Source organism: Leptosomus discolor, chromosome 20, assembly GCF_034619465.1.
Source record: "Leptosomus discolor isolate bLepDis1 chromosome 20, bLepDis1.hap2, whole genome shotgun sequence".
NCBI lineage: Eukaryota > Metazoa > Chordata > Aves > Leptosomiformes > Leptosomidae > Leptosomus > Leptosomus discolor.
The window spans coordinates 2,530,226-2,554,363 of NC_141410.1; the positions used below are offsets into that span (position 1 = coordinate 2,530,226).

Below are 24,138 nucleotides of genomic sequence, written 5' to 3' on the forward strand. Positions count from 1 at the left end.
CTGAAAGACTCTGTTATGGAAGCGGGGACAAAGCGTCTTCGTGGGCAATTCCAGACCTCTCTGGAAATCATCGAATGGAAGGCCAAAAACGGTGGGGATTTGCTGGCGCTTCACTGAGCTGAGTCAGCTCTCTACAGGCTCAAAGGACTGCGAAACTAAGTCAAGAGAAAAGGAAAGGAGCAGAGCAGCCCAGAGGCTGATTGCACTGGCGGCCTGCGAAGACACACTTACCCCATTTCTGTTTCACTGCTCTACATTTCCCCACACTGGGAGATCACAACCGGCAGCTTGGGTTTGTTGTTTGGACCCGTCGGCACATTCTGAGGACAGACAAACGTATAGCGTTAAACCTCATAAAAGCTCGGCAAATCCCGCGAGTGACAGGTACTCCAAGACCGGCTGAGAGAGAGATGCCTACAGCATCAGGAACCGGGAAATCCAGACACAGCTCCGAGTCGCACAGAAGCACCATCACGCATTTGGGCAACGGACCCAGCCATAAGCTGCTGCACTCTCTCTGCGGGCAGAGGTTTGGGATACAGACCAGACCCCGATCCCTCCAAGGGGAGGGAAGGCACAGAGCTAAAGCCAGAGAGCTCCTCCTGAGATACAGCAGGCATCACGTCGCTTGAGGCTGCTCTGGCCTAAAGCTTGAAAGTTACTAATTACAGCTGCAACACGCGAAGCAAACTTGCCTTTGTACGGCCTTTGCGGAATCCAAACACCAGACAGTCCCACAGCAACCCTCATTCTGAACCTCTCCTTCTGCTGGACTCAGCTGCTCCTTTCTGAGTCTCTTACTTATTTCCCTCAACTCGCCCCTCGCTGCAGTGACGCACAAGGCAGGCACACCGCAACCCTGCCATCGGTGCTCCTGGCAAAGAGGGTCAGCAACACGTGCATCACACCGCGCCGTACCCTTCCTTGCACGGGACCTGTTCTCAACACCGGACGGGGGTCAGCTCTGTGCTCGCCCCGCTTCCCAGACCGAGGGTGGAGGCCCTTGCGCACATTAGCCAGGCGCGGGCCAGGGAGTTCAGTTTCGCCTCTCTCGATCTCACCGCTGTTTGTTACATCTCCTCATCTCCTCAGACACCCAGTCACGACGCTGGAAGCCCTTCAGGAGATGACTTTCATTTTTCTTATCAAACACGCTGATCACGGATCAGCAGAACTGATCATTCAGCATCCACGGAATAATCCCGGGCAACGGCACAGAAGTGATCTGCTTCACACCCTCGTCTGGGTTGCTGACGGAACAGCTTTTCAATTCAGCTTCCCCAACAAATGCAAAGCGTCGCAAATAAAGCCACAGGAACACAATCCCCGCTCAAAGACCAACCAGCAACCACGACAGCACAGCATTTCTAAAGTCAATCTATAGGACAGCATTTGCCTCAACGCCTTTCCTGCCATTTTATAACAACGACAACCGGTAACACCAGTTATCAACGCTGCTGTTCCCTGGTACCCTGTAAACAGACAGCGGCAGAGAACAGAACCACCCTTGTCAATCCTCTGTACCACTTGCCCAAGGGGACGTTCGCGGAGAAATAGGCAAATTCAACTTACTTCCATTTTTCTCATGACCAACAGCCCATCGACGATTTTACCTAGAATGAGAAAATTCTTCCATCTCAATACGGCCGGATTTACCTTTGCTCCCCGCCACTCATCACAGGTACATGCACTTTTGGTCCCGCTGGAAAGTCTGGTGCAGTGTAAAGCTACTGGCCACGTCAGGGCTGGCTTCCGAGCTCTAAACGGGCAAAGGAAACGATCCCTCTTAAAACGTGCTCCACAGGCGAGGGGCGAAGAACAAGCAGTCCCCGGCTGTTTCTTCGAGCAGCTGCGCCACAGGCAGTGTCCCTCAGCCGGGACGCCAGGCCGCCGCTGCCGGTACTCACCGAACACGACGGGTTTCCAATCCAACCAGTCACATTTGGAGCACGTAACGAAAAACTGACAGCATTTTTACTTATCGCTAGCCAGCTGCGGAAGGACCCAGCTGGGAGGGACCACGGCTTGGCCCGGCAGAGCGACTCCGGAGCCACGCCGCTTTCACACAAAGCTGCCGAGACCAGCGCGGGATCCCTCGTCCCACGCCACGGCACACTGCTCGCTTAGCTGTGTCGTGACACCTCTTTCTGGGCCGTGCTTGGAACGGGAGGAGTAACTAATGCACATGGCGAATGCTCTAAGCAAGTGCTTTAAGGGCAGGGCAGCTGAAAGAGCTGGGCGAGAAGCAGCTGCAGACAGGAACGCTGCAGCACCGACTCCGCTTGCTGTCTGTGGCCAAAGTCAGGGTACTGTTCCTACCAGGCAACGGGCAACGCTTGCAGTTTTTCCTACAGCGTGGAACAGGAAGCCTATGTTAGCAAAGGCACCCTGGGAACGCTGCTACGGCTTCGGAACGCCCCACCTCTTTGCCTCCCCCTTGCTGAGGTCAGTGCTCGGTAACAGCATCGGGGAGGAAGAAAACCCCACCGCTTGCCACCCTACACAAACCGCAAGAGCCACCAAGCTCTTCTCAAAGCTCATCGAGCAAAGCCTGCCCCAGCCCTCCAACGGGGGAAAAGAAAGGATGCTGCAGGATCATCATCGGGACTTCGCTGTTCCTCCACGCATTAACCCACGAGCAGCCTTCTGACGAGCACTTACACAGCCGGTCTTTCAGCCCTTGGGTCCAGCGGTGGAGATGTCTGTTGCCTGGCAAATACCCGATACACCCAGGAAAAGGGCACAGAGAAAGTACCTAAAGCTTTTCCGTCTTACAACGGCAGTGTTTTCTACTCACCATAGAGAGCAGCCCAGGAGCAGAGTGTTTCAGCTTGAAGTTTTCGTCGGCAAAAGGACCCCTGTATATACTGGCTACTCCGGTGCCGTCTCCCTGGGTGACAGAGGTGCCCCGTCAGCCTCAGCGCTTGTTCTGAGCCAGCGCTACCCAACGGTTCAGTTTATTAAAACACAAATTTAAAAGCCCCACGCAAAAGGACAGGGCTCAACTCTGCCCCAAATGGATGCTCCCCTGCCCTCCATACGCACCAGGAGCGAACACGTTCAATGTCTGGTGCAAGCCCTAATGCTTGAGCAGCTCCAGGGGAAGGAATAAAGCCCGCGGGGGCATCGCAGCAGCATCGCAATTAGCGACCACCTAAAGTCTGCTGCGGCTGAGCCGCCCGCCGTGCGGTCACTCCCCTCAGCGACTTTCAGACAACCAAGTTTTAGGAAGTTTGGATTAAAAAAGCTTCATCACGCCCCCTCACGTTTTGAAACGCTTCCAGAAATGAAATCATTTTACTGGGTCCTAGGACAGCCAAGAGACCCCGCGGTCCTCCAGCCTTCCCCACACACTCTGCTTCTCCCCAACTCAGAGCACGACCACCACTGCCGGCACAAACTCTGTCCTCTTTTGGCACAATTCACTGACAAAAAGTTCGTTTGCACGGAAACGATCTCTTGCACCACATGCTTCTCGGTTCTCTACTTAAGGTCACTCTCCGCAAAGCAAAGACAAACTCGCAGGGTTTCTTGTTCGGGGGGACAGGAGAAGGCGGGGAAGGACAACAGGGTAAAAAAAAAAAATCTTTGCCAATTTGAAAAGCCTCGAGCTGTACTGCCACGGGGCTTTTTAGAGAGGAACTCTTTGGGGGAGGAGAGGGTATGTGCACACAAGACTCACGATTCCTTTCCAAGTACATTACAGCCTGCTGCAGTGAGATGGCAGCAAAGCTACAAGGAAACCTCCAGTGACTACTGGGGACCTCAAAAGAGAGCCAACAGAGCCCCCAAATCAGCACGCACCCTTGGAAACAGTGCCTATTACACCACGCAGGAGAAGCCCCAAAGGAATACAGAGGTACATACGTTTACAAAGTCACCTCCTTGGATCATGAAATCCTTTATCACCCTAAACAAGGAAAAGAATACTTAGTTCTCAGCAGACAAATGCCTCAAGAAGAATACTACGTGGTAAAAAGGAGTTTGGCCTCGCAGCAGCACCACGGAAGTTATCAGGGCCTACGAACGCTACAGTCTCAAGTCTACCACAAATATTAACTACTGGTTGCTATCAGGTGATTTGGGAGCCACTGCTCTTCGACCAGGGACAGCGATTAGGTGACAGATGCCAGAAAATGATCTCTGACCTGGCCCACCAGGAACGGGGGATCCCTCCCAGTGACCCCAGCGTACACGTCTGACAGCGCCCCCAAATCCCCCACAGCTACAGAAGGACAATTAGCTGCCACCCACAAAGGCCTCCCACACCAGTAACGCCTTGAAGGCGCGTCTCAAAACCCCAGCTGGCTCAGGCTGCTATTTAGGTGCCTGAACAAAAGCAGGGGAATTACCTGTGGAAAGTGCTTCCTTTATAACCCACAGGGACACCATCTTTCCTGCAAGGAAATAAACAGGAACATCACTGCGACTCACTGGACAGCCCACGCAAAACCCTCCCAGGGATCCGGAGCCCCAAAGGGCTGCCCTGTACCTCAGCAGCTGCCTTGATACACAACCAAGCGCTGCAGCCTGGCTCTCAGCTGGTGCTCTCGGAGGCACAGGGAAACCTCCGGTGGGCCCTGCACATGAACTGACGTCGTTCCCTACAACCTCCACACCATCACCTTGACGGGATCCCGCGGCAAGCTGCAGCACGGGCGGCTGCGAGTTGCAGACAGGCCGTTCTAGAGCGACCTGAGCACGAACACAGTCATGCCCAAATGGCAAAGTCTGCCACCTCCGCGACTCACCGACGAGCCCGGCACAACTTCATCCCAGCAGGTTTCTCTCCCTCTTTCCTTTTGTACTGGGACAGTGAGAGAAAATCCCAAGTGACCCTTCTTCCTACTTGCCCAGCCCTCTTTCTCGCAGTAGCCTACTTAAAAAGACCCACTAGAACCCACTCACCTGAATTCCCCCGTACAAAACTGCCTGGAAAACAAAAAAGAGAGCAGAGCGTGAGGCACATCCGTCGGCCCGTGGCAAAATAACCGGGCGGCGAGGAGAGCCCTACCGTGACCTTAAGGCAGCCCCCTTCATAGATGCACCGGGCCTATCGGAAGCTCCACCGAGGGAGCAGAGAGGGACCGGAGGCCTTCACCTTCCAGCCAGACGGGCTCCCCCGGGGATCAGCATGCTGCACCGTCACATCTCTCTGGCAACGCAGAGAGGAGCAAAGCAGGTGCAGCAGTTCGCGGGGGCAGGCAGTCGCTCTGCCACCAGAGACGTTCCTGCACCGAAAACCCTTCGCAGGCCGGCTCCAGGCTGAGCCGCAGGAACGCCGGCCGCTCCTCACCTGAAGTTCTCCGCCGTTTTGGGGACAACGTCGGCGAACAGCTCCATCTTCATGCGGCCGACCTCCTGGGCAAGACGGCGGCCACATGAGCCTTCTGGGCCCCACTCGCACCCACCGGCCTCCCCACCGCTGCACCCAGGCAACTCCCGCCAAGTCAGCCTCCTGCTGCAACCCCAGCCCTGCAAGCCCCCTCCCGATGCAGCCCTGCACCTCCACACCCCTCCCCCGCAGCACTGCCCCAAGCCCCTGCCCACGCGCCCCTGCAACCCCACAGCCCCCGCTGAACCCCGACGCGCCCCTCCAACCACTTGCGCCCCTCACAGCCCCACGACGGACCCTGCGACCGCCCCCTCCCAGCGCACCCCCACCCTTGCGCTCCTACACTCCCCACGAGACCCAACAGCCCCCCCCGCACCCCGGCCAACCCCCTCTCGCACCACCAACAAAAAGACCCCGCCCTGCACCCCTGGCCGCTCCCCTCCCCTCCCCTCCCCAACAAGCCCCCCCCGCCCTCCCGCTGCACCCCCGCAACACCCCACCGCACCCCCGCCGGCCCCTCCCGCTGCACCCGCGGCCCCCGGCCCCGCCGCGCGGCTCCCGAGAGCCCCAGGGGCCGGGGCCGGGGCCGGGGCCGGGGCCGGGGCCGGGGCCGGGGCGGCGGCGCCCTCGCCCACCTGCCCGCCGATGGCGACATCGAAGAAGACCACGGGGTTGTTGGGGTTGGACGCCAGCACCGCCATCGCGGCCGCCTCTCCCGGCAGCGGCCGCGGCAGCGGGAGGCGGGGCGCGCACGCGCCTTCCCTCGGCTGCCCTCCCTGCCTGCCGGCGGGCAGCGGCGGGGGCTGGCGGCCCCGCAGCCGGGGCTCTGTGGCCCCGGCCCGCCCCGGAGTCGACCCGCCAGGCCGGGCGGCGCCGGGAGGGTGCCAGGGGCCTGCGGAGGGCTTGAGGAGATTGGCGTTCCCCTGGGCTTTGTCCCTCGTGGGCAGCTCTCGGCTCCCTTCTTGGCAGGGCCGGGCTGCTGCCCTCTGGCCCTTGGCGCCGGCCCCGCCGGGGGAGACCCCAGCCTGCTGCCTCCAGGATGGCTCCTGCCCCCGGGGCTTTCCTGGGCAGCTTGGCAGGGCCGGGCTTCAGCAGGGGGCAGGGCCTGGCCTTCAAGCACGTCTCCTCCTGCCTTAGTGCGGGCCTGCTGCAGCGCAGAGGGTAGACAGGCCAGCTCCAGTGCCCCACGGGAGACTTCAGGGAGCGCTGGCGAGCGGCACTGCTGCGGCCATCACCAGATTGAGGATTTGGGGCTACTGCTTAGCGACCCCCTTGCTCTTCCCACCTTGCCTTGAAGAGCAAGAATTCTAATTGGCGAATAGCAGTAGGAGAGACTAATGATTATGCTGGGAAAGTAAGTCTCAAAGGGAATAAATGATCAAATACGAAATACAATCTCTATTGCCAATGCTGCTAGCACGCCCCTGTAAAGTCCCAGACCGAAGGTCTTCATTAACCAATGCTCTGTTCGTGGTTAGAAACAAGGACAGTCTGTTGTAGTCCAAGATGTCTGCCAGACAGGATTTATTACGGTACCCGCTGTGTGTAATCCTTGAATCATGACCAAAGCAGCTGCGAGCCAAGGACGTGTTCCCTGACCATCCGCAGTCAATTCGAGGAGCGGTCGAGACCTCCGACTCACGGGCCACCTGCCCAAATGATAGCCCCTACTCAAAGGGGAACAATGGACAGAGGCTGTGCGCTAATTTGCATCAGAAGCGAGGAAAGAAGAACCAGTCATCGAGAGGAGAGAATGAATATGCATTGTATAAGCTAAATACGTATGAATTGAATATAGAAATACTCGTTGGTTGCAGTGTGCAGGCGGACATCCTTGGGAAGGATCCCGTGTCCCCGGTGCGCAGCGTTAATAAAGGACGTCTCTACTTCTCTAACTGGGTGCAGAGAATGAATCTGAGAAAACTCAACAACAACTCAGTGTTATCAAGCGGGGATTCTTTATGACGGCGCCGGGCAGCACGGGGGATAGCTCCTTCCATCCGTGCTCCAACGGGCCAGCAAAACACATCAGTTCCTATACACAAAAATCATACCCCTCCGTCAGATTCCCTGAGAAGGGCAGTCTGATGGTGATGAGTTCCCAGCGTTCCTAGTCTTCCTCACCTGTCCACTAGTTGAATCCTTCTTCTTGAGCACAAACCTGGGCCCCTTCTCTGATGCAACCTGTTGTAACAATCAGTCCTGTACTAGAGGCGTCTCCTTGATGTCTGGAGCTTTGTCTCCTTAAGGTCTGGCAAGATGTCAGCTATTTATCAGCTTTGCTCAGCAAACAGCTAAAACCATCCTTGCAGGGGAAGAAAAACTCAGGAGAAATGCAAGTAAAGTTTTTCGGTATCTTAGTCAGGGATTGTCGGGGGTTTAACTCTTCCAAGAAGTTTTTCTGACCGCTGCAGATTTGCAACAGCACCTCTGGGGAGAAGGGCTTGACATGCACCCAGGCGACCGTGAAAGTCATTGTGCGGCCCTTGACCAAAGGCAAGGCCTTGGGCTTGTTGCTGGAGAACATCAGCATCCCGGCGCGCCCAGGAAGGAGAGGGGCCTTGAGGTGCTCTGTGGATACGACGGGGACCCTGACTAAGGATTACCTTCTCTGTTAACCACCTGGATATTGGGGAGGAACCCACTCTTGGAGAGTTTTCCGAGGAGCCTAAGTGGAGGGGGAGCTGCTGATCTGCTGACGGGCAAGGCTTCTGTACGGGGTCCTGGGGCGCTTGGGAGGTGCCCGGGGAGGACGTGCAGCGTGATCCAGACCCCGACGGGACTCCCTCTGCACTCTGCCGTCCCCGTGGGCCCCGCTGGCTCCCCGCCGCGTCTCCCGCGGGGGAAGAGCCCTTGCGTGCACACCAGGAACATCTAAGGCTTTGCCCCAGGGTGACTCCACCCGGGACCCTCTTTCGTTTCCTGAGTGCCCGCTCCCAGCCCACCCCCATCCTCTGTCTCCACCAGACTCTGACAAGGGGCCCCAATCCAGACTTCAGCCTCGGACAGAGCACTCGCCGCTCACCCCCTCGAGCCCACGGGGAACGCAAGAAAAGCACCAGGCCCCTTGAGGGTGCCCTTCCTTGCGCCTCTTCTTAAGCCCGGCCTCGAAGGAGGCGTCCAACCCTAAGGCAGTGCCCAGAACAGATCCCTTTTGACTGCAGACGGGCTGCCGGGGGTAGCTCTGACACACCAGTGCCCCTTGCCTCTCCCTGCTCGCGGGGACGGCAACGCCCCCAGAGACCCAGCAGGAGCATCGACACCGTTCGAGGCCGTCTTCCCCCAAGCCCAACGGGACGGAGCGGAAACGAAGGAAGAGCGACAGCAGGGAACTGCAGCCTCCGGCAGCCTTCAGCAGAGGTGGCTCCAGGGCAGCAGCCAGGGGGTTGTGGGTGCTCCAGAAGGAAGCCCGAGCGGTCCAGGCTGTCCCAAACGGCACGTCATGGTGACCGGGTTGCCCCGACAGGTACACGGAGGAGTCGTGAAAGGCACAGCAAAGGAGACGGGGTGCAGGAGAAAGTGCAGCAAGGGAGATGGGGTGCAGGAGAAAGCACACGGCGGGGCCTGGAGATGCAGCCAAAGGCACAGCAAGGAGTTGGGGGAGCCCGAAAGGCACACCGCGGGGCCTTGGGCTGCTCAGAAAGGCGTCCTTAGGGGCTTTATCGTCCTGAATGGCAGTGCAATTGCCGTGGAGATCACTGAAATTCACACCTGGGGGGCTGGGGCACCCTGAAAAGCACAGCCGCGGGCGGCAGGAGCAGCTAAAGGCTAAGTGAGACGTGCAGGGGAAGCCCAAAAAGCCGAGCAAGGGTCTCGGAGCAGCCCAAAATGTACCCTGGTGGCCTGGGGTAGCCCTCTGGCAGACAGACAGAAGGCTCTACGGTGTACCAAAGGGCACCCCCACACACCCAGGGGTTTTGGGCGCACAGAAAGGCACGTTGAGGGGCGCGGGGAGACCCAGCATCACACCCAGGGGTGCAGCGTGTGCCCAAATCCATGCGCAGGGGGGCTGGGCACACCAGTCGCTTCCCCTTGGCCCCGTGGGCTGTGTGTGTGCAGAGAGGCTCTGAGCGTGCGGGCCCCTCTGCCCCGCCCAGCCCCCAGAGCCTTATGATGTCACTCAGCCGTTCATGACGTCAGCGCACAGGTCCACTAGACCTGGGGCGCTGGCACAGTCCCTGCACACACCGTACCTGCTGGTGCTGCTGGTCCTGTGCCAGTGGCTCTGGCGGTGCTGGTGCTGCCAGTGCAGCCAGTGCTGTTGCTGCTGGTGGAGCTGGTGGAAGCGGTGCTGCCGGTGCCGGCGGTGCTGGTGCTGGTGTCACTGGTGGAGCTGGTGCTGGCCGGTGGAGCTCAGCCTGTAGGCAGCTGCCCGTGCCCTGCCGATCCTCGGGGCTCGGCTCCGCCGCTCGCAGCCGGCCCCCGGCAGCGCCCGCCGAGTCCTGCCGGCCCCTGCTGCCCGGAGAGAGGGGAGGCGAGGCCGTGCAGTGCCCGTTCCCACGGGGCCATGAAGAGCATCTGGCGGTTCCTGCGGCGCAGGACGGCGCGGGTGGTGCCCGAGCCCTCCGGGAGCCGTCGTGCCGATGAGCTCCGGCCGCACGGCCGGGACCAGCTGCACCCTGCGGCCGCCACCATCGACTGCGCCCCGTTGCGGCCGGTGCAGGAGCCCAACACCGGCCGCTGGGGCAAGGAGTCTGCCCTCTGTAAGGCGCCACCAGACCAAGAAGCCGTCGAGGAGAGCAACAGCTCGGGGGGGGCGGTACGTAAACCCAAACATTTTAAATTGCCGTCCTCCTCGTAGGACGGCGCTACACGCCAGCGTGAAATCAGACCTTTCCTCGAGTCATGTCCGATGCAGAGTTGTTGACAACTCTTTTCTAAGCTGACGTCAAGCTGGTGGGAGTCCTGGTTCTCGGAAATGCTGCCCCTCTCCCCTCTTCTGAGCTGCTTTCCTAAGTTCTGCCAATCTGTGCTCTTTATCTCTGAACAGACAGGGTCGTGTTCATCCCCTTCCCACCCGAGCCCTGGAAGCCATCAGCCGTCAGATATCGTTGATGCGGAAGTGCTTCAAATAATTGTCCGATTGCTCAGCGTGCGTGAGCACATGTCTCTGGTGCAAGAAACCAACCAGAGCTTGTCTCAGCAGCTGAGCAGAGCTGAAAGAGAAGTGGAAGAACTGAGAAAAGCCCTCTCGGAAAAGACATCGGCTTTACACGTAACACAAAGAGAATTACTTCAGGTCCAGAATCAAGCAAAGGAGCAGCATGCTGTACTCCTTGAGACAGACCAGGAGACGAAAGACACCATCGAGGAGGCAGAAGAGCTGCAGGAGGAACTGGCCAAGCTGAGAAGTGAAAACCTTTTCCTCCGTCGGCAGCTGGGAGAGGCGCAGGAGACCGCCCAAGCACAAGCGGTGAGTGATGCCTTAGGAAGCGAGGCCGTCAGAGTAGAAGAAGGGGTGAGGTGAGCACTGCCCCCTTTTGATGGAATTGCAAAGGTTTTGGCAAGCCCTGAGACGCGCTTAGACATCTGTATGTACGCGTATGCACTGACTGGCTTTACCCCGCTTCCTACTTAAACGCCCTTAAGATTCCCAAAATATTTTAGGAAAAAGGTCTGTTATTTGTGGGAGCATACCCAAGATAATAGAAGCCAAATCTGATGGCTCCACTCTTGTCTCTAAAACTCGGGGTCTCTGAAAATACTGGCAGTAGGGCTGGCAGGCCAGGAAGCCCAGACCACCTTCTTGCCGAGGAGATGTGCTGCAGTTTGCTACCTGGTAAATGGCAAAAGCTTGTGTTTTCCGTGGCATCACTTCTGCCGTGTTCTTGCACTAATCAGTGGGTTGGGTTCTGAAGTGTGCAGGATCAAATGAGGTGCAGAAAAGGATTATTATTGCTAATTCCCGATAAAGTGTCTGGTAGCCATTGGAGAGGTGGTGCTTCTCATGGGCTTTGACACCAAGACGTGCAGAAGTGCTTTGAGTAGAAGCATGGAAACCTTTTGTTCCTGTGACTCAGACAGTGAGGGATCAAAGGGATCCGTATCAGATCCTGGCCTATACATTCAGAAGGTTTTTAATCCATGTCCAAATTCAGTCCGAGATTTCAAAGCTGCAGCAAAAGCTAAAGGATTCAGAACACCAACTCCAGCTGGCAGAGGCCCATGTTTCAGAGAAGAAACTCCTGGAGGGGGAATTGAAGGGGACCCGAGCAAATGAAGCTTGTGCGCAGCAAGAACTTCACGAGGAGCGGCTGAACAGGTACCCAGAGCTGGGGAAGGGCTGTGCTGGGTGCGGAGGGGAGGCGTGTGCCAGCAAATGCTGCTGGGCCAGCCTGCAGCTCCCTGCTGCAGCTCCACGGCTGGCCCTAGGCGGGCTCAAGGAGTCAGGGCAGCACGGGTTTTACCTCCTTTGTGTCCTTTGGACCTGCCAGTGTCCCTGGCAGAGCTCCCCCCATCCCCTCTGTGTCAGATTTGAAAGAGCTTTGGAGGCTTCAGCTGCCTCAGAAGGTGCGTGGCCCCTCCTGCCAGCCCAGTGATTTGGTTTACCCTCCAGCTGCCGGCAGGGCCCTTTCTTGTGCCGCTGGCATTGAGGATCCCGGACACAGCACGCACCTTTCACGTGCCACTGGGAGGTGGGGACAGCCAGGACGTCCTGATTTCTTTCTGCCCTCGCTGTTGCCCAGGGCAGGTGCAGAGCAGCGTGGTGTTGGGTTTAGATCCCAGCCAGCCTTAAATTCACGGAGGCAGGCCTCCACGTCAGTGTCTCACTGTCAGCCCAACGTGCTTTTAGGAAGCCCCTGGAGCAGCAGGTGGAGGAGCTGCAGCAGCAGCTCCAGCATTTGGGGGACGGAGACGTCGCTGGCCAAGACCCAGACGGAGCTGCCAGCCAAGACCGACTGGAGCGAGGTGAGCTGCCGCACAGACGGGTCCTCCTCAGCCGGGGAGATGCCGTGCTGGTGGCTGACTCCGTTTCTAAAGACTGTGTTTAAAGACTGAAGCTAATGGGACGGAGGAGTGACATTTTCAAACTCTGTCGGGGCCCACGGTGGGATTTAGAGATCAGCTTGGTGCCCAGGGTTTTTGGAAGCGTGTCTTCACACAAGAGGTGATGAGCCGTAGAGGACCGCTGCTGCCCAGGACTGCGTGACTCACGTCCCAGGCTATGGGGCAGGAGGGAGCTCGAGCTGTTTCTCTGCTGGTGTAGCCGGGATCCCCACGATCCGCGCCAGATGGGCAAGGGAAGGCAGAGGGGCTCTGCAGCTCCGCTCCCTGCCTGCTGGAGACCCAGCCCAGTGGACTCGGTGACGGCCTGCGGGTGCCATGGAGGGTGACGGACAGTCTGAGGAGGCTCTGGGGTAGATGAGGGCCGCCAGCTCCTTGGCTGGAGGAGGAGGAGTATCCCAGACTTGGTCCAAGCGAAAGGCACCGACTGTCGCCCTGCGCTGCCTCACAGAGAGGCTGGGAGGAGCGTTGGGGCCGTGCGGGTGGCGGAGGCTCAGATGGAGTTTGCAGAATGACTCAGGAGAGGAACTTTGTTTTGTTTTCAGCTCCCCATCACGAGAACCACCAGGCTCTCTCAGCACCCTGCAGGCCACGCGAGACGTGAAGCCTGAAGGAGAAGCCGCAAGCCAAGACTCATCCTCAGGCTTGTCCCCCTCGCAAGCTTCTGAGATTGGGTACTCGAACGTAGCTTTGCCCGGAGAGACCACAGCCTCCAGCTGCAGGAGAGCCAGAGCATCAGCACTCGTTTGTAAATATAGGAGTGTTTTTAACAGTGGCGTGTTTTGGAGAGCATTACTGTCTGTGAATTGTTCAAGGAAGAGTCCTCTACTACCAGCCTACATTTGGACAGTACAGAATTGTTTGGATTACCAAGTGCAATGCCTGTTACCTAGTAGTCAGAGCGGGGAAATATTTGAAAGCTGGGTTAAAACAGGTCGGTCGTTTGACTGCTTGTTGCTTTTATCTTAGGAGAGCAAAAGTTTTCCAAAACTGAAATTTCAATTACATGTGCTTTACCAGAAGTTCTTTCCTTTTACATCTGACCGCTTGGAGGAATTACAGGGGATGGATGTTAACCTGACAGAAGATTCTACAGTGATTCCCTTTTCTAATCACCCTGATGGCGCAGCTGCACGGGGAAAGAGGTTTGTGAAATCTTGGCTTTTGGGCTCTTGGGGCAATCGCCAAATCGGCTGACCTGGCGATTTCTGTCATATAGTTCAACCACAGGATTCGACAGCTTTTTTGCAACTCGCCCAAGCGTCAGGGTGTGCGTGCGTCACCCCAGATCCCCCCGGAGGCTGGCATTTGTAGATAAACTCCGTAAAATGGAAGAGGGGTGGAAGGGGGTGAAGCCACCGGATCTCCCCCTGAACCCCAGTTCCTTGTCCAGTCCAAAATTACAAGGTTTGGAAACGAAACTGGGAGAAGTTGCCTTCCGGCACGTGCCCACTTTTCTGCGCTCCCCTCGATCTGTACTCGGACCTGGTCGTTCCCCTTTGCTCCTGCTCTTCCCCCTTCCACTTTGCTTCGTGCAAGCCTGCGGAGGGGAGCGGGAGGTACCCGAGCACTGAGGGAGGGGACGAGAACGTGCGGAGAAGGAAGATGGGGGGCAAAAGGAGGGGCTCCGAGCGCAAGGATGACGGGTCCAGGGGCCAGAAGGGAGATGGAGGGGGCGAGGGAAATGGAATAGGCGCAGCAGCAAGGAGGGGACCTGGACATCCAGAGGAGCAAAGAGGGGAGATCCTGAACGCTCGCTAGGAGTGACGGAGGGGCCTCAAGGCCCCTTCCCCAGCCGGGGGCAATCCCAACCACAGCCCTGGAGCCACGGGGCAGAGCGGCCCCGCTCCCAGGGCTGGGTGCAGCCCCGGCGCTCCCGGCTGCCGGGAGAGAAGCGGGAGTCAGCAGGCGGGAGCCCGGCAGCGTTAATCCCCGCGGCGGGGCGGGGCGGGGCGGGGCGGGGCGGGGAGGCCGGGGGGGGGGACGTGGCGGAGCTGCCTCAGACACGTCCTGAGTGCAGTTAAAGCATCGCCATCAGCCCCCGGAGAACGGCGGCGGGGGGGGGGCTGCGCTGGCGGGGAGCGGACGGGCCCAAGCGCCCCGCTTGGCGCTTGAAGCCGGGTGGGGGACCGGGTCTAACCCCCCGCCCCAGGGGGCGGGCAGCGCGCAGAGGTCCCGAGCCCCGTGCCAGCCCTCGCGGGGAGGAGGGCAAAGGGTCTGCGCTTTGCCCACGGCAGTTTGGGACCTGGCTGAGGTGCCCCTCGGCCCCTCCACGCTGCAGATGCAGGGCCCAGGCTCGGCTCCCTCTGCCTGCGCTTGCGCTGCGCCCCCAGGAGCTCCTTTGCTTTCACCTGCCCGGGCAGTTCCTCCCAGAAAGAAATGCCTCCTGCTGGAGCCGTTTCGGAGCCAGGCTGCAGCCCCGGGCCAGAGGGCTCTTCGCAGCCTTGTCTTTAATGAGCCTTTTCCTCAGCATCCCATCCTTCCTGCCCAGGGGAGCTTCTCTGCCAGAGGGAGGGGGAGAGACTGGGGGGCAGCTGCCCTCCCTTCCCCTGAGCCCTTCTCTAAGGATCACCTTTCATTTCACCTCCTCTTTGCCTCCATCCCCTACGTCTTCACCTTACGTGGGCTCAGAGAGATCCAAGAGCTCTGCTGAATTCCCCAGGCGCAAGGTCCGGGGGAAACCCAGCCTTCTTGTCCACCAAGTCACTTTCCTCCGGCACTTGAAAAATGGGCTTGCCGGTCACAGATTCCTAGCCCTGCCCTTGCCTACGTCACTCCTCCCTCAGAAGAGGAGACAAACCTCACTCACCGGCAACCACCAAGAAGGTATCTGGGAGCTGACCCATCACTCCACCACCTTTCCGACCAAGGCGTATCCCCTCGGCATCAGCCCTTGCAACATCACCCCCAAAGGACTGCCCATTCCCCCATCCTAGCGTGAAAACTGGAAGCCAGGGACCCAGCTTCCCACGTTACACCACGGCCAGGGGGGGAATGGGGCCAAGGTCAGCCCATCGCAAGAACCGATGGGGGGGTATGGCCATAGGCCTTGTCAAGCTATCTTGGTCACTTACGGTTCCAGGAGATCTCCAAGTCGGCTAACGAAGGAAAGAGCTTTCCAACAGTCATACAGTCCCGCAAGGGATCTGCATCGGGACCGTGACCTTGAAACCAGAAGGATATCAAAACTGGACGATGCTCAGGAAGTCCAGAGAAAAACAAGCCTTAGAATACAATGGCAAATAGGGAATCCACCATGCAAGGGACCCTAGGGGAGGAAATTGTGGAGACACCTTCAAATCTCGGTGATGAAGCCTGCGAGGATGTTCATTTGGGGAAGCTCTGTGACCCCTGCTACGCGGGAAGCGAGACTAGCTGATCGCAGTGACAGAAACACATGCATCAGGCTGAGAAAGAGCTGCTGCCCCTGAAGCGTGGAGGCAAACTCTCTAACTCGCAGAGAGTTCCAAAGCAGGTCTGTTTAGCACAGCGCTGGGTGCAAGGGGGGTCGCTCCTCCTAGCTGGCACACGGGTCACATTCTACAACTCTATGTATTACCTCAAAACATGCAAAGGGCGCGGCCCGCACCTCCCCAAGACAGCCCCACACAACACACTCCTGCTGCCCGAGGAGCGGCGGGATGTCCCCGGGCGGTATGAAGCGCCTGCAGGTGACAGAACAGGCTTTGTCCCAGCTCCCTTACGTTTTCATCTGCCGGATGAGGAAACTCACGCCGTAGCCCAGCCCCCCCGAGGGGCGCTTGCGTGTCCCCCAGCAGGTAGGTCAGTGTCCTGGTTTGGGCTAAATCAGAACTAATTCTGGTTTAGTGCTTTAACTTTTCAGTTAAGTCCCCTCTAACTACCAGCACTTTCTGAAACAGCAGCCTGTTTTTCCAGACAGTGACTGCTCCCAGCAGTGATAAGGCCTGATGTTTATAGTTCGTACCAAGGAATGGGATGCAGAGAGGCCCTTGCTTATACTTGTTCTTATGGCGACCAAGGTCACTGCTAAATCTTGTACTGCGTGTTGGGGTGCCAGGAGTGAAAAGGGTCGCACCTACAGGGAGGAGCGAACTGGACAGGTGACCCAAACCTGACCAACAGAGTATTCCATCCCATAGACGTCATATTCAGTATAAAGCTGAGAGATCACGAGGGTCTCGCCCCTTCGCTCCCTTCGCTCCCCTTCGCTCTTCTTCGATGGCCGACATCTGAGGAGGACTGATCCGTGCATCCCTGAATCCAGTGCCTGAGTCCAGCTCCTGCATCCCGTCCCTGTCTGCTGCCGAGTCCAGCCTGGGACTGCCCCAGTGCCAGCCCTGCGGTGTGGTGGTGACGTATTGTCATCAGGGTGGGGGGGGGAGTTGGGTTCGCTATTGGTTTTGTCTATATTTGTACATACTCTATAGATTTCATTTTTTTCCTTATTCTTCTTATTATCTTTTCTTTTATTGTTATTGTTCCATTAAAGCTGTTTTAGTTTTCTTTTCCAAACCGTAAAGTCTCTCTCTCCCTTGTTCTCTCTCCTTTTCCCTTTTGGGAGGGGAGAGGGGTTAGTAGAGAGCGTCTGTCATTCGTTAGTGGCCGGCCCAGCCTCAAACCGTGACAGATACAATTGGCGCCCAACGTGGGGCACGACCAGAGCTCCGATAAATTACCTGAATAGCTATAGCACAAACTCCCGCTTGTTTTTAAAAGAGCTGAATTTTTTTTCCCAGATTTTTGAACGGTTGGAAATTTAAACAAACAGCTCACAAGATGATAAGCCTCTTAAGTTTAATACCACGGGGTTCTCTTCTAATGTTTTGTTTGAAATTAAGTGCCGTGATATCGCCTCATCTGCTGTATGCGTTGAATTATTGTTTACTTGTTGTTAGCCTTATCTTGTGGATTATCCCTTATAGGCGCTGGGCGAAATTTACCACTATGCTATGGTGCTTATCACTGGTTTGTGCTGGGATAAATTGGTTAGCAAATTTACCCGGGTATATCTTGCGTTACATAGTGGATTCTGTTATTAGTTACACTTTCAGTCACACCTGGGGAAACTATACTGCTCCCTTCTATAACAAGTGGAATCTATCAGATTACGTGGCTCCTGGATGTGAGCGTCAACATCCGAATATAATGATTTTATAGATGGTCCTTTTACTATCAGTTCTCTTACATGTGTTTCAGGGGGTGTGGCGGTATGTTAAATTTCGGTGTAGGTATAGGTCTTGTTCAGCTACAGTCACTGCAGCTACTCAGACCCCGCGAAGGAAACAGCGAGTGAGGGTAACATGCACCACAGCCACTCAGACCCAGCAGGCCCCCCCGCTAAGCGCTGCCGCTGCTCCAGCTCCCACAGCAAGCGCTGCCGCTGCTCCAGCTCCCACAAGCACTGCTGCTGCTCCCACAGCAAGTGCTGCCACTGCTCAAACTCCGACAGTGAGCACTGGCACTACTCCAACTCCGGCGAGCACCGCAGCTGCACCGATAAGTACTAAGGCTCCCACTCAATCTCTAGCAGCACAAGTTGCCCCTGTGTCCGGAAGGAAACAGACAAAGAAATCAGATCGCCCAGTGAGGGATGAGGAAGATCCAGGAGAGGGTCCTTCTAAAGCCCCACCAGCACATGTAGAGGAGTCAGAGTCAGAAGAGGAGGATAAGGCCCCTGTGACTGGGAAAAAACACCTTAAAAAGACAGATCGCCCAGTTACAGATGATGAAGATTCAGACGAGGGTCCTTCTAAAACAAAAGCATCAGAGGGGGAGTCAGAGAGAGAGGAAAGTACACCCTTCTCTAGGAAAGAGCTGCGTAATGTAAGAAAGGACTTTAGTCGTCATGAAGGAGAGTCTATTACCAGCTGGTTGCTCCGATGCTGGGATAATGGGGCCGAAACCATAGAACTGGACGGTAAAGAAGCTAGGCAATTGGGATCCCTGGCTAAGAATGGAGGCATTGACAAGGCACTTGCAAGAAAGAAAGGCAATGCCAGCCTCTGGAAACGACTCTTAGCAGCTGTAAAGTACAGGTATCCCTTTAAGGAAGATATCGAATGCCGCCCAAGCAAATGGAACGCTATGGAAAAAGGTATTAAGTACCTGAGGGAATTAGCTGTGCGAGAGGTGATCTATAGTGACTGGCAAGCAATTACAGATCCCGATGAAATGCCATGTCAGCGACCCATATGGAGGAAGTTTGTACAGAGTGCACCATCAATGTATTCCCATACATTGTCAACAATGGTCTGGGGAGGAGATGCCGAGACACCAACTGTGAATGAGGTGGCTAACAAAGTGCGACAGTATGAGGACAGTCTCGCTGATCCCATGAAGGCCTGTGTCTCAGCTGTAGCTAAGGAAATGGCTGATGAAATATCTAAGAAAATGGAAAAAATGTATGAGAAATTGTCTAAGAAAGAGGATAAATCCTATTCTTCCCCTAAATGGACTCGTGTTGAAGCCATTAGGAGAAGACGCTATCCTGCAAGGCCAGCCCGAAGGGAACAGTACATGTCCCGAGGTTCCGTGTGGTCTTTCCTGCGTGAGCATGGAGAGGACATGAGTAAGTGGGATGGTAAACCTACTTTTGTCTTGCGGGCTCAAGTACGTAGGTTACAAGGTAGAACAAACAAAAGAGAAAGTTCTTCTACCAGAGCGATTGCTCCAGTGAATACAAACCCATTTCTTGATGGGTATTGCGCTAAAAATTAGAGGAGCCCTGCCTCCAGCCAGGTGGAGGAGAGGGACAACCGAATTTATTGGACTGTGTGGATCCGATGGCCTGGCACGTTAAAACCACAGAAATATAAGGCCCTTGTAGATACCGGTGCACAATGCACCCTAGTGCCATCAAATCGTAAAGGAACACAAACTGTTACTATTGCTGGAGTGACAGGAGGATCTCAAGAACTGACTGTTGTGGAGGCCGAAGTGAGCCTAACTGGGGACAAATGGGAGAAGCACCCTATAGTGACTGGTCCTGATGCTCCATGCATCCTTGGCATAGACTTTTTAAAGAGAGGGTACTATAAAGACCCAAAAGGTCGTCGGTGGGTTTTTGGTATAGCACCTATAGAGGCTAAAGAACTATTAGCTTCATTGCCTAAACTTTCAGAGGAGCCCACTGCTGTGGGACAGATGAAGGTTGAAGATCAACAGGTGCCAACTGCTACCAAAACAGTGCATAGACGACAATATCGTACCAGCCAAGACTCACTGATTCCCATTTCTAAGCTCATTCGTGAACTTGAGCGTAAAAAGGTGATTTACAAGACTCATTCACCCTTTAACAGCCCTGTATGGCCAGTGCGGAAGTCTAATGGAGAATGGAGATTAACAGTGGACTATCGTGGCCTGAATGAAGTTACACCACCGCTTAGTGCTGCTGTGCCGGACATATTAGAACTTCAGTATGAACTGGAGTCAAAGGCAGCTAAGTGGTATGCTACAACTGACATTGCTAATGCATTCTTTTCTATTCCTATAGCATCGGAATGCAGGCCACAGTTTGCTTTCACCTGGAGGGGTATCCAGTATACCTGGACTCGACTGCCCCAGGGGTGGAAACACAGCCCTACCGTCTGCCATGGACTGATCCGTTCTGCACTGGAGAAGGGTGGAGCTCCAGAACACCTGCAATACATTGATGACATCATTATATGGGGTAATTCAGCAGAAGAAGTCTTTGAGAAAGGTAAGAAGATCATTGAAATTCTCTTAGACGCCGGTTTTGCCATAAAAAGGAGCAAGGTCAAAGGACCTGCACAAGAGATCCAGTTTCTGGGAATCAAGTGGCAAGATGGGCGCCGCCAGATCCCAATGGACGTGGTTAATAAAATCTCTGCTATGTCCCCACCAACTAACAAAAAGGAAACACAAGCCTTCTTAGGTGTTGTGGGTTTCTGGCGAATGCATATTCCTGGTTACAGTCAGATTGTGAAACCTCTCTATGTAGCGACTCGAAAGAAAAACAGTTTTAACTGGGGCCCTGAACAGCAACAAGCCTTTGAACAAATCAAACGTGAGATTGTACATGCCGTATCTCTTGGGCCAGTCCGAACAGGACAGGACATTAAAAATATACTCTATACTGCAGCTGGGGATAATGGTCCAACCTGGAGTTTGTGGCAGAGAGCACCAGGGGAGACTCGAGGTCGACCCCTAGGATTTTGGAGCCGAGGATATAAAGGCTCTGAGGCCAACTATACCCCGACTGAAAAAGAAATACTGGCAGCGTATGAAGGAGTCAGAGCTGCTTCGGAGGTGATTGGTACTGAAGTACAGCTCCTCCTGGCACCATGGTTGCCAGTACTAGGCTGGATGTTCAAGGGTGAGGTTCCTTCTATTCATCATGCCACTGATGCTACCTGGAGTAAGTGAGTTGCCTTAATCACACAGAGGGCCCGGATAGGAAACCCCAATCATCCAGGAATTTTAGAAGTCATTACTGATTGGCCAGAAGGTAAAGACTTTATAATGACACCAGAAGAAGGGGTAACACGTGCTGTAGAAGCTCCACCATATAATCAGTTGCCAGATAATGAAAAGCAATATGCTCTGTTCACTGATGGATCCTGCCGCCTTGTAGGGAATCGTCGGAAGTGGAAAGCTGCTGTGTGGAGTCCCACACGACGAGTCGCAGAAGCGGCTGAGGGAGTAGGTAAATCGAGTCAGTTTGCTGAGGTAAAAGCCATCCAGTTGGCCTTGGACATTGCCGAACGGGAAAAGTGGCCAGTACTCTATCTTTACACTGACTCATGGATGGTAGCTAATGCCTTGTGGGGTTGGCTGAAACAGTGGAAGCAGAATAACTGGGAGCGCAGAGGTAAACCAATTTGGGCTGCTGCATTGTGGCAAGACATTGCTGCCCGGATGGAGAAACTAGTTGTCAAGGTACGTCATGTAGATGCTCACGTACCTAAAAGTCGGGCCGCTGAGGAACATCGAAACAATCAGCAAGCGGATCAGGCTGCGGAAGTGTTCCAAACAGACCTAGACTGGGAACATAAAGGTGAACTGTTTCTAGCTCGGTGGGCCCATGACACTTCAGGACATCAGGGAAGAGATGCGACGTACAAGTGGGCTCGTGATCGAGGGGTGGATTTAACTATGGACGCTATTGCGCAGGTTATCCACGACTGTGAAACATGCGTCTCAATTAAGCAAGCTAAACGGTTAAAACCTTTGTGGTATGGGGGACGATGGTTGAAATCTAAGTATGGAGAGGCCTGGCAGATCGATTATATCACATTGCCTCAAACCCGCCAGGGTAAGCGTTACGTGCTTACAATGGTGGAAGCGACCACCGGATGGCTGGAAACATATCCAGTACCTCATGCCACTGCCCGGAATACCATCCTGGGCCTTGAAAAGCAAATTTTGTGGCGACATGGTACTCCAGAAAGAATTGAGTCGGATAATGGGACTCATTTCAAAAACAATCTTATAGACAACTGGGCTAAGGAACATGGTATTGAGCGGGTATATCATATTCCCTACCATGCTCCAGCCTCTGGGAAAATTGAACGGTACAATGGACTATTAAAAGCTACTCTGAAAGCAATGGGTGGTGGAACTTTCAAAAACTGGGACAAGCATTTAGCACAAGCCACCTGGTTAGTTAACACCAGAGGATCTATCAATCGAGCCGGTCCTGCCCAATCCGACCTTCTACATACAGTTGAAGGGGATAAAGTCCCTGTGGTGTGTGAAAGGAATTTGTTGGGAAAAACTGTGTGGGTATTTCCTGCTTCGGGCAAAGGCAAACCCATTCGTGGGGTTGCTTTCGCTCAAGGACCTGGTCATACTTGGTGGGTAATGATGAAGGATGGTGAAGTCCAATGTGTACCTCAAGGGAATTTCACTTTGGGTGAGAACACTTAATTCTGACCTGTACAGTGTTAATTGCTACATAATACTAACAGTGTTCAATAAGTGTCTTTCAGAATAACTGGAGCTAGCCTCATCGAGTGACGTCCAACAACTTCTTCGAGATGGACTTGCAAACCCTGGGCACGAACCACAACGAACTTCATGACATCTTTCCTGCCCTGAGAGACTGCTATGGAAGAATGGAAATCCATAATCATGAACTAAACAAACCTAATGAACTTTCATGTAAAAAGACAAATTATAAGCTAGTAATCAGTATGACGTAAATGGTATGGAATAAGGGGTGGAATGTCCTGCTTTGGGCTAAATCAGAACTAATTCTGGTTTAGTGCTTTAACTTTTCAGTTAAGTCCCCTCTAACTACCAGCACTTTCTGAAACAGCAGCCTGTTTTTCCAGACAGTGACTGCTCCCAGCAGTGATAAGGCCTGATGTTTATAGTTCGTACCAAGGGATGGGATGCAGAGAGGCCCTTGCTTATACTTGTTCTTATGGCGACCAAGGTCACTGCTAAATCTTGTACTGCGTGTTGGGGTGCCAGGAGTGAAAAGGGTCGCACCTACAGGGAGGAGCGAACTGGACAGGTGACCCAAACCTGACCAACAGAGTATTCCATCCCATAGACGTCATATTCAGTATAAAGCTGAGAGATCACGAGGGTCTCGCCCCTTCGCTCCCCTTCGCTCTTCTTCGATGGCCGACATCTGAGGAGGACTGATCCGTGCATCCCTGAATCCAGTGCCTGAGTCCAGCTCCTGCATCCCGTCCCTGTCTGCTGCCGAGTCCAGCCTGGGACTGCCCCAGTGCCAGCCCTGCGGTGTAGTGATGACGTATGGTCATCGGGGGGGGGGGGGGGGGGGGAGTTGGGTTCGCTATTGGTTTTGTCTATATTTGTACATACTGTATAGATTTCATTTTTTTTCTTATTCTTATTCTTATCTTTTCTTTTATTGTTATTGTTCCATTAAAGCTGTTTTAGTTTTCTTTTCCAAACCGTAAAGTCTCTCTCTCCCTTGTTCTCTCTCCTTTTCCCTTTTGGGAGGGGAGAGGGGTTAGTAGAGAGCGTCTGTCATTCGTTAGTGGCCGGCCCAGCCTCAAACCGTGACAGTCAGCTTGCAACCCAATTCTGGAAGGAGAAAGTCAGTTTTTCCACCGACCGGCAGCCTCAGCTGCGCCCTCGGTAACCGTGCAGGATAAGGAGGCCCAATTTCTGCTCCTAGAGCATAAGCATTCTTGGCTTCCCAGCCCAAAGCCCTGCCCTAACACCCACGTCGCACCCAGGTAAATTCCTCTAACGCCCGTGCCACACGACAGCCCGACGGCCTGGTGCCGCCACGCGCCAGGGGAGGTTTTACAAACGCTTGTTTACAACACGACTCGCCCCAGAGCCCAGCAAACTCACGGGGATGGAGCCTGCGCCGCGCCAATTCCTTCTGCTTCAGCAAGGCTGCGTGTAGAAAGGCTCTGGCTGTTCCCAAGACGCCAAGAACCTCTCTGCCAGGCAGCCCGACTTACCTGCCCAGTAAAGGAGCTGCTGTAGCACGGCACTGCCGTGCTCTGCCATGCTCCCTTCACCCCTTCTTGCCCATTTCGCAATCGCCCAGCAGCAGGGCCCCGCACCACCACGCCCAGTAGAAGCTCCCTGCTGAACCAGCTAGGGACAACACACGTTGCTGAAGACTCTGCAGTCCTCCTCACCTGAAGAAGAATCTCTTCCCGAGCACGTCAACTGATGTGCTCTGCACGCATATTTAACAAAATTCTTTATTTACATTTCAAACTGTGAGAAAACCCAAAAAAGGTAAGATGCCAATGATGAAGTACTTTCAGGAGAACGTCAAGAGCGCGGATCTGGCCTGCAGAGAGGACTGGGGCAGTGGGGGAACCGGCTGGAGATGGAACGGCATGGAGCCAGCACAG

At 55.1% G+C, this 24,138-nt stretch overlaps 1 protein-coding gene across 1 annotated transcript; it reads right to left on the reverse strand.

Moving 5' to 3' along the window:
• Positions 1 to 251: 251 nt before the first annotated feature.
• LOC147414037 (peptidyl-prolyl cis-trans isomerase H-like) lies at positions 252 to 6,036 on the reverse strand. Its single transcript, XM_086476316.1, has 9 exons — positions 5,971 to 6,036; positions 5,297 to 5,361; positions 4,909 to 4,932; positions 4,353 to 4,397; positions 3,868 to 3,910; positions 2,776 to 2,890; positions 1,908 to 2,071; positions 419 to 517; positions 252 to 320 (listed from the first exon to the last, which is right to left on the reverse strand). Exons 1-9 carry the CDS (start codon positions 6,034 to 6,036, stop codon positions 252 to 254), a joined length of 690 nt encoding a protein of 229 aa, XP_086332442.1.
• Positions 6,037 to 24,138: the final 18,102 nt, after the last annotated feature.

Excerpts from the sequence above, each read along its gene's own strand:
- LOC147414037 (XM_086476316.1), bottom strand. The coding sequence starts at position 6,036 with ATGGCGGTGCTGGCGTCCAACCCCAACAACCCCGTGGTCTTCTTCGAT. Across the intron at positions 5,362-5,970 it reads ATGTCGCCATCGGCGGGCAG|GAGGTCGGCCGCATGAAGAT; the intron begins GTGGGCGAGGGC and ends CGTCTTGCCCAG. Across the intron at positions 321-418 it reads ATTTCCCGGTTCCTGATGCT|AATGTGCCGACGGGTCCAAA; the intron begins GTAGGCATCTCT and ends GTCTGTCCTCAG.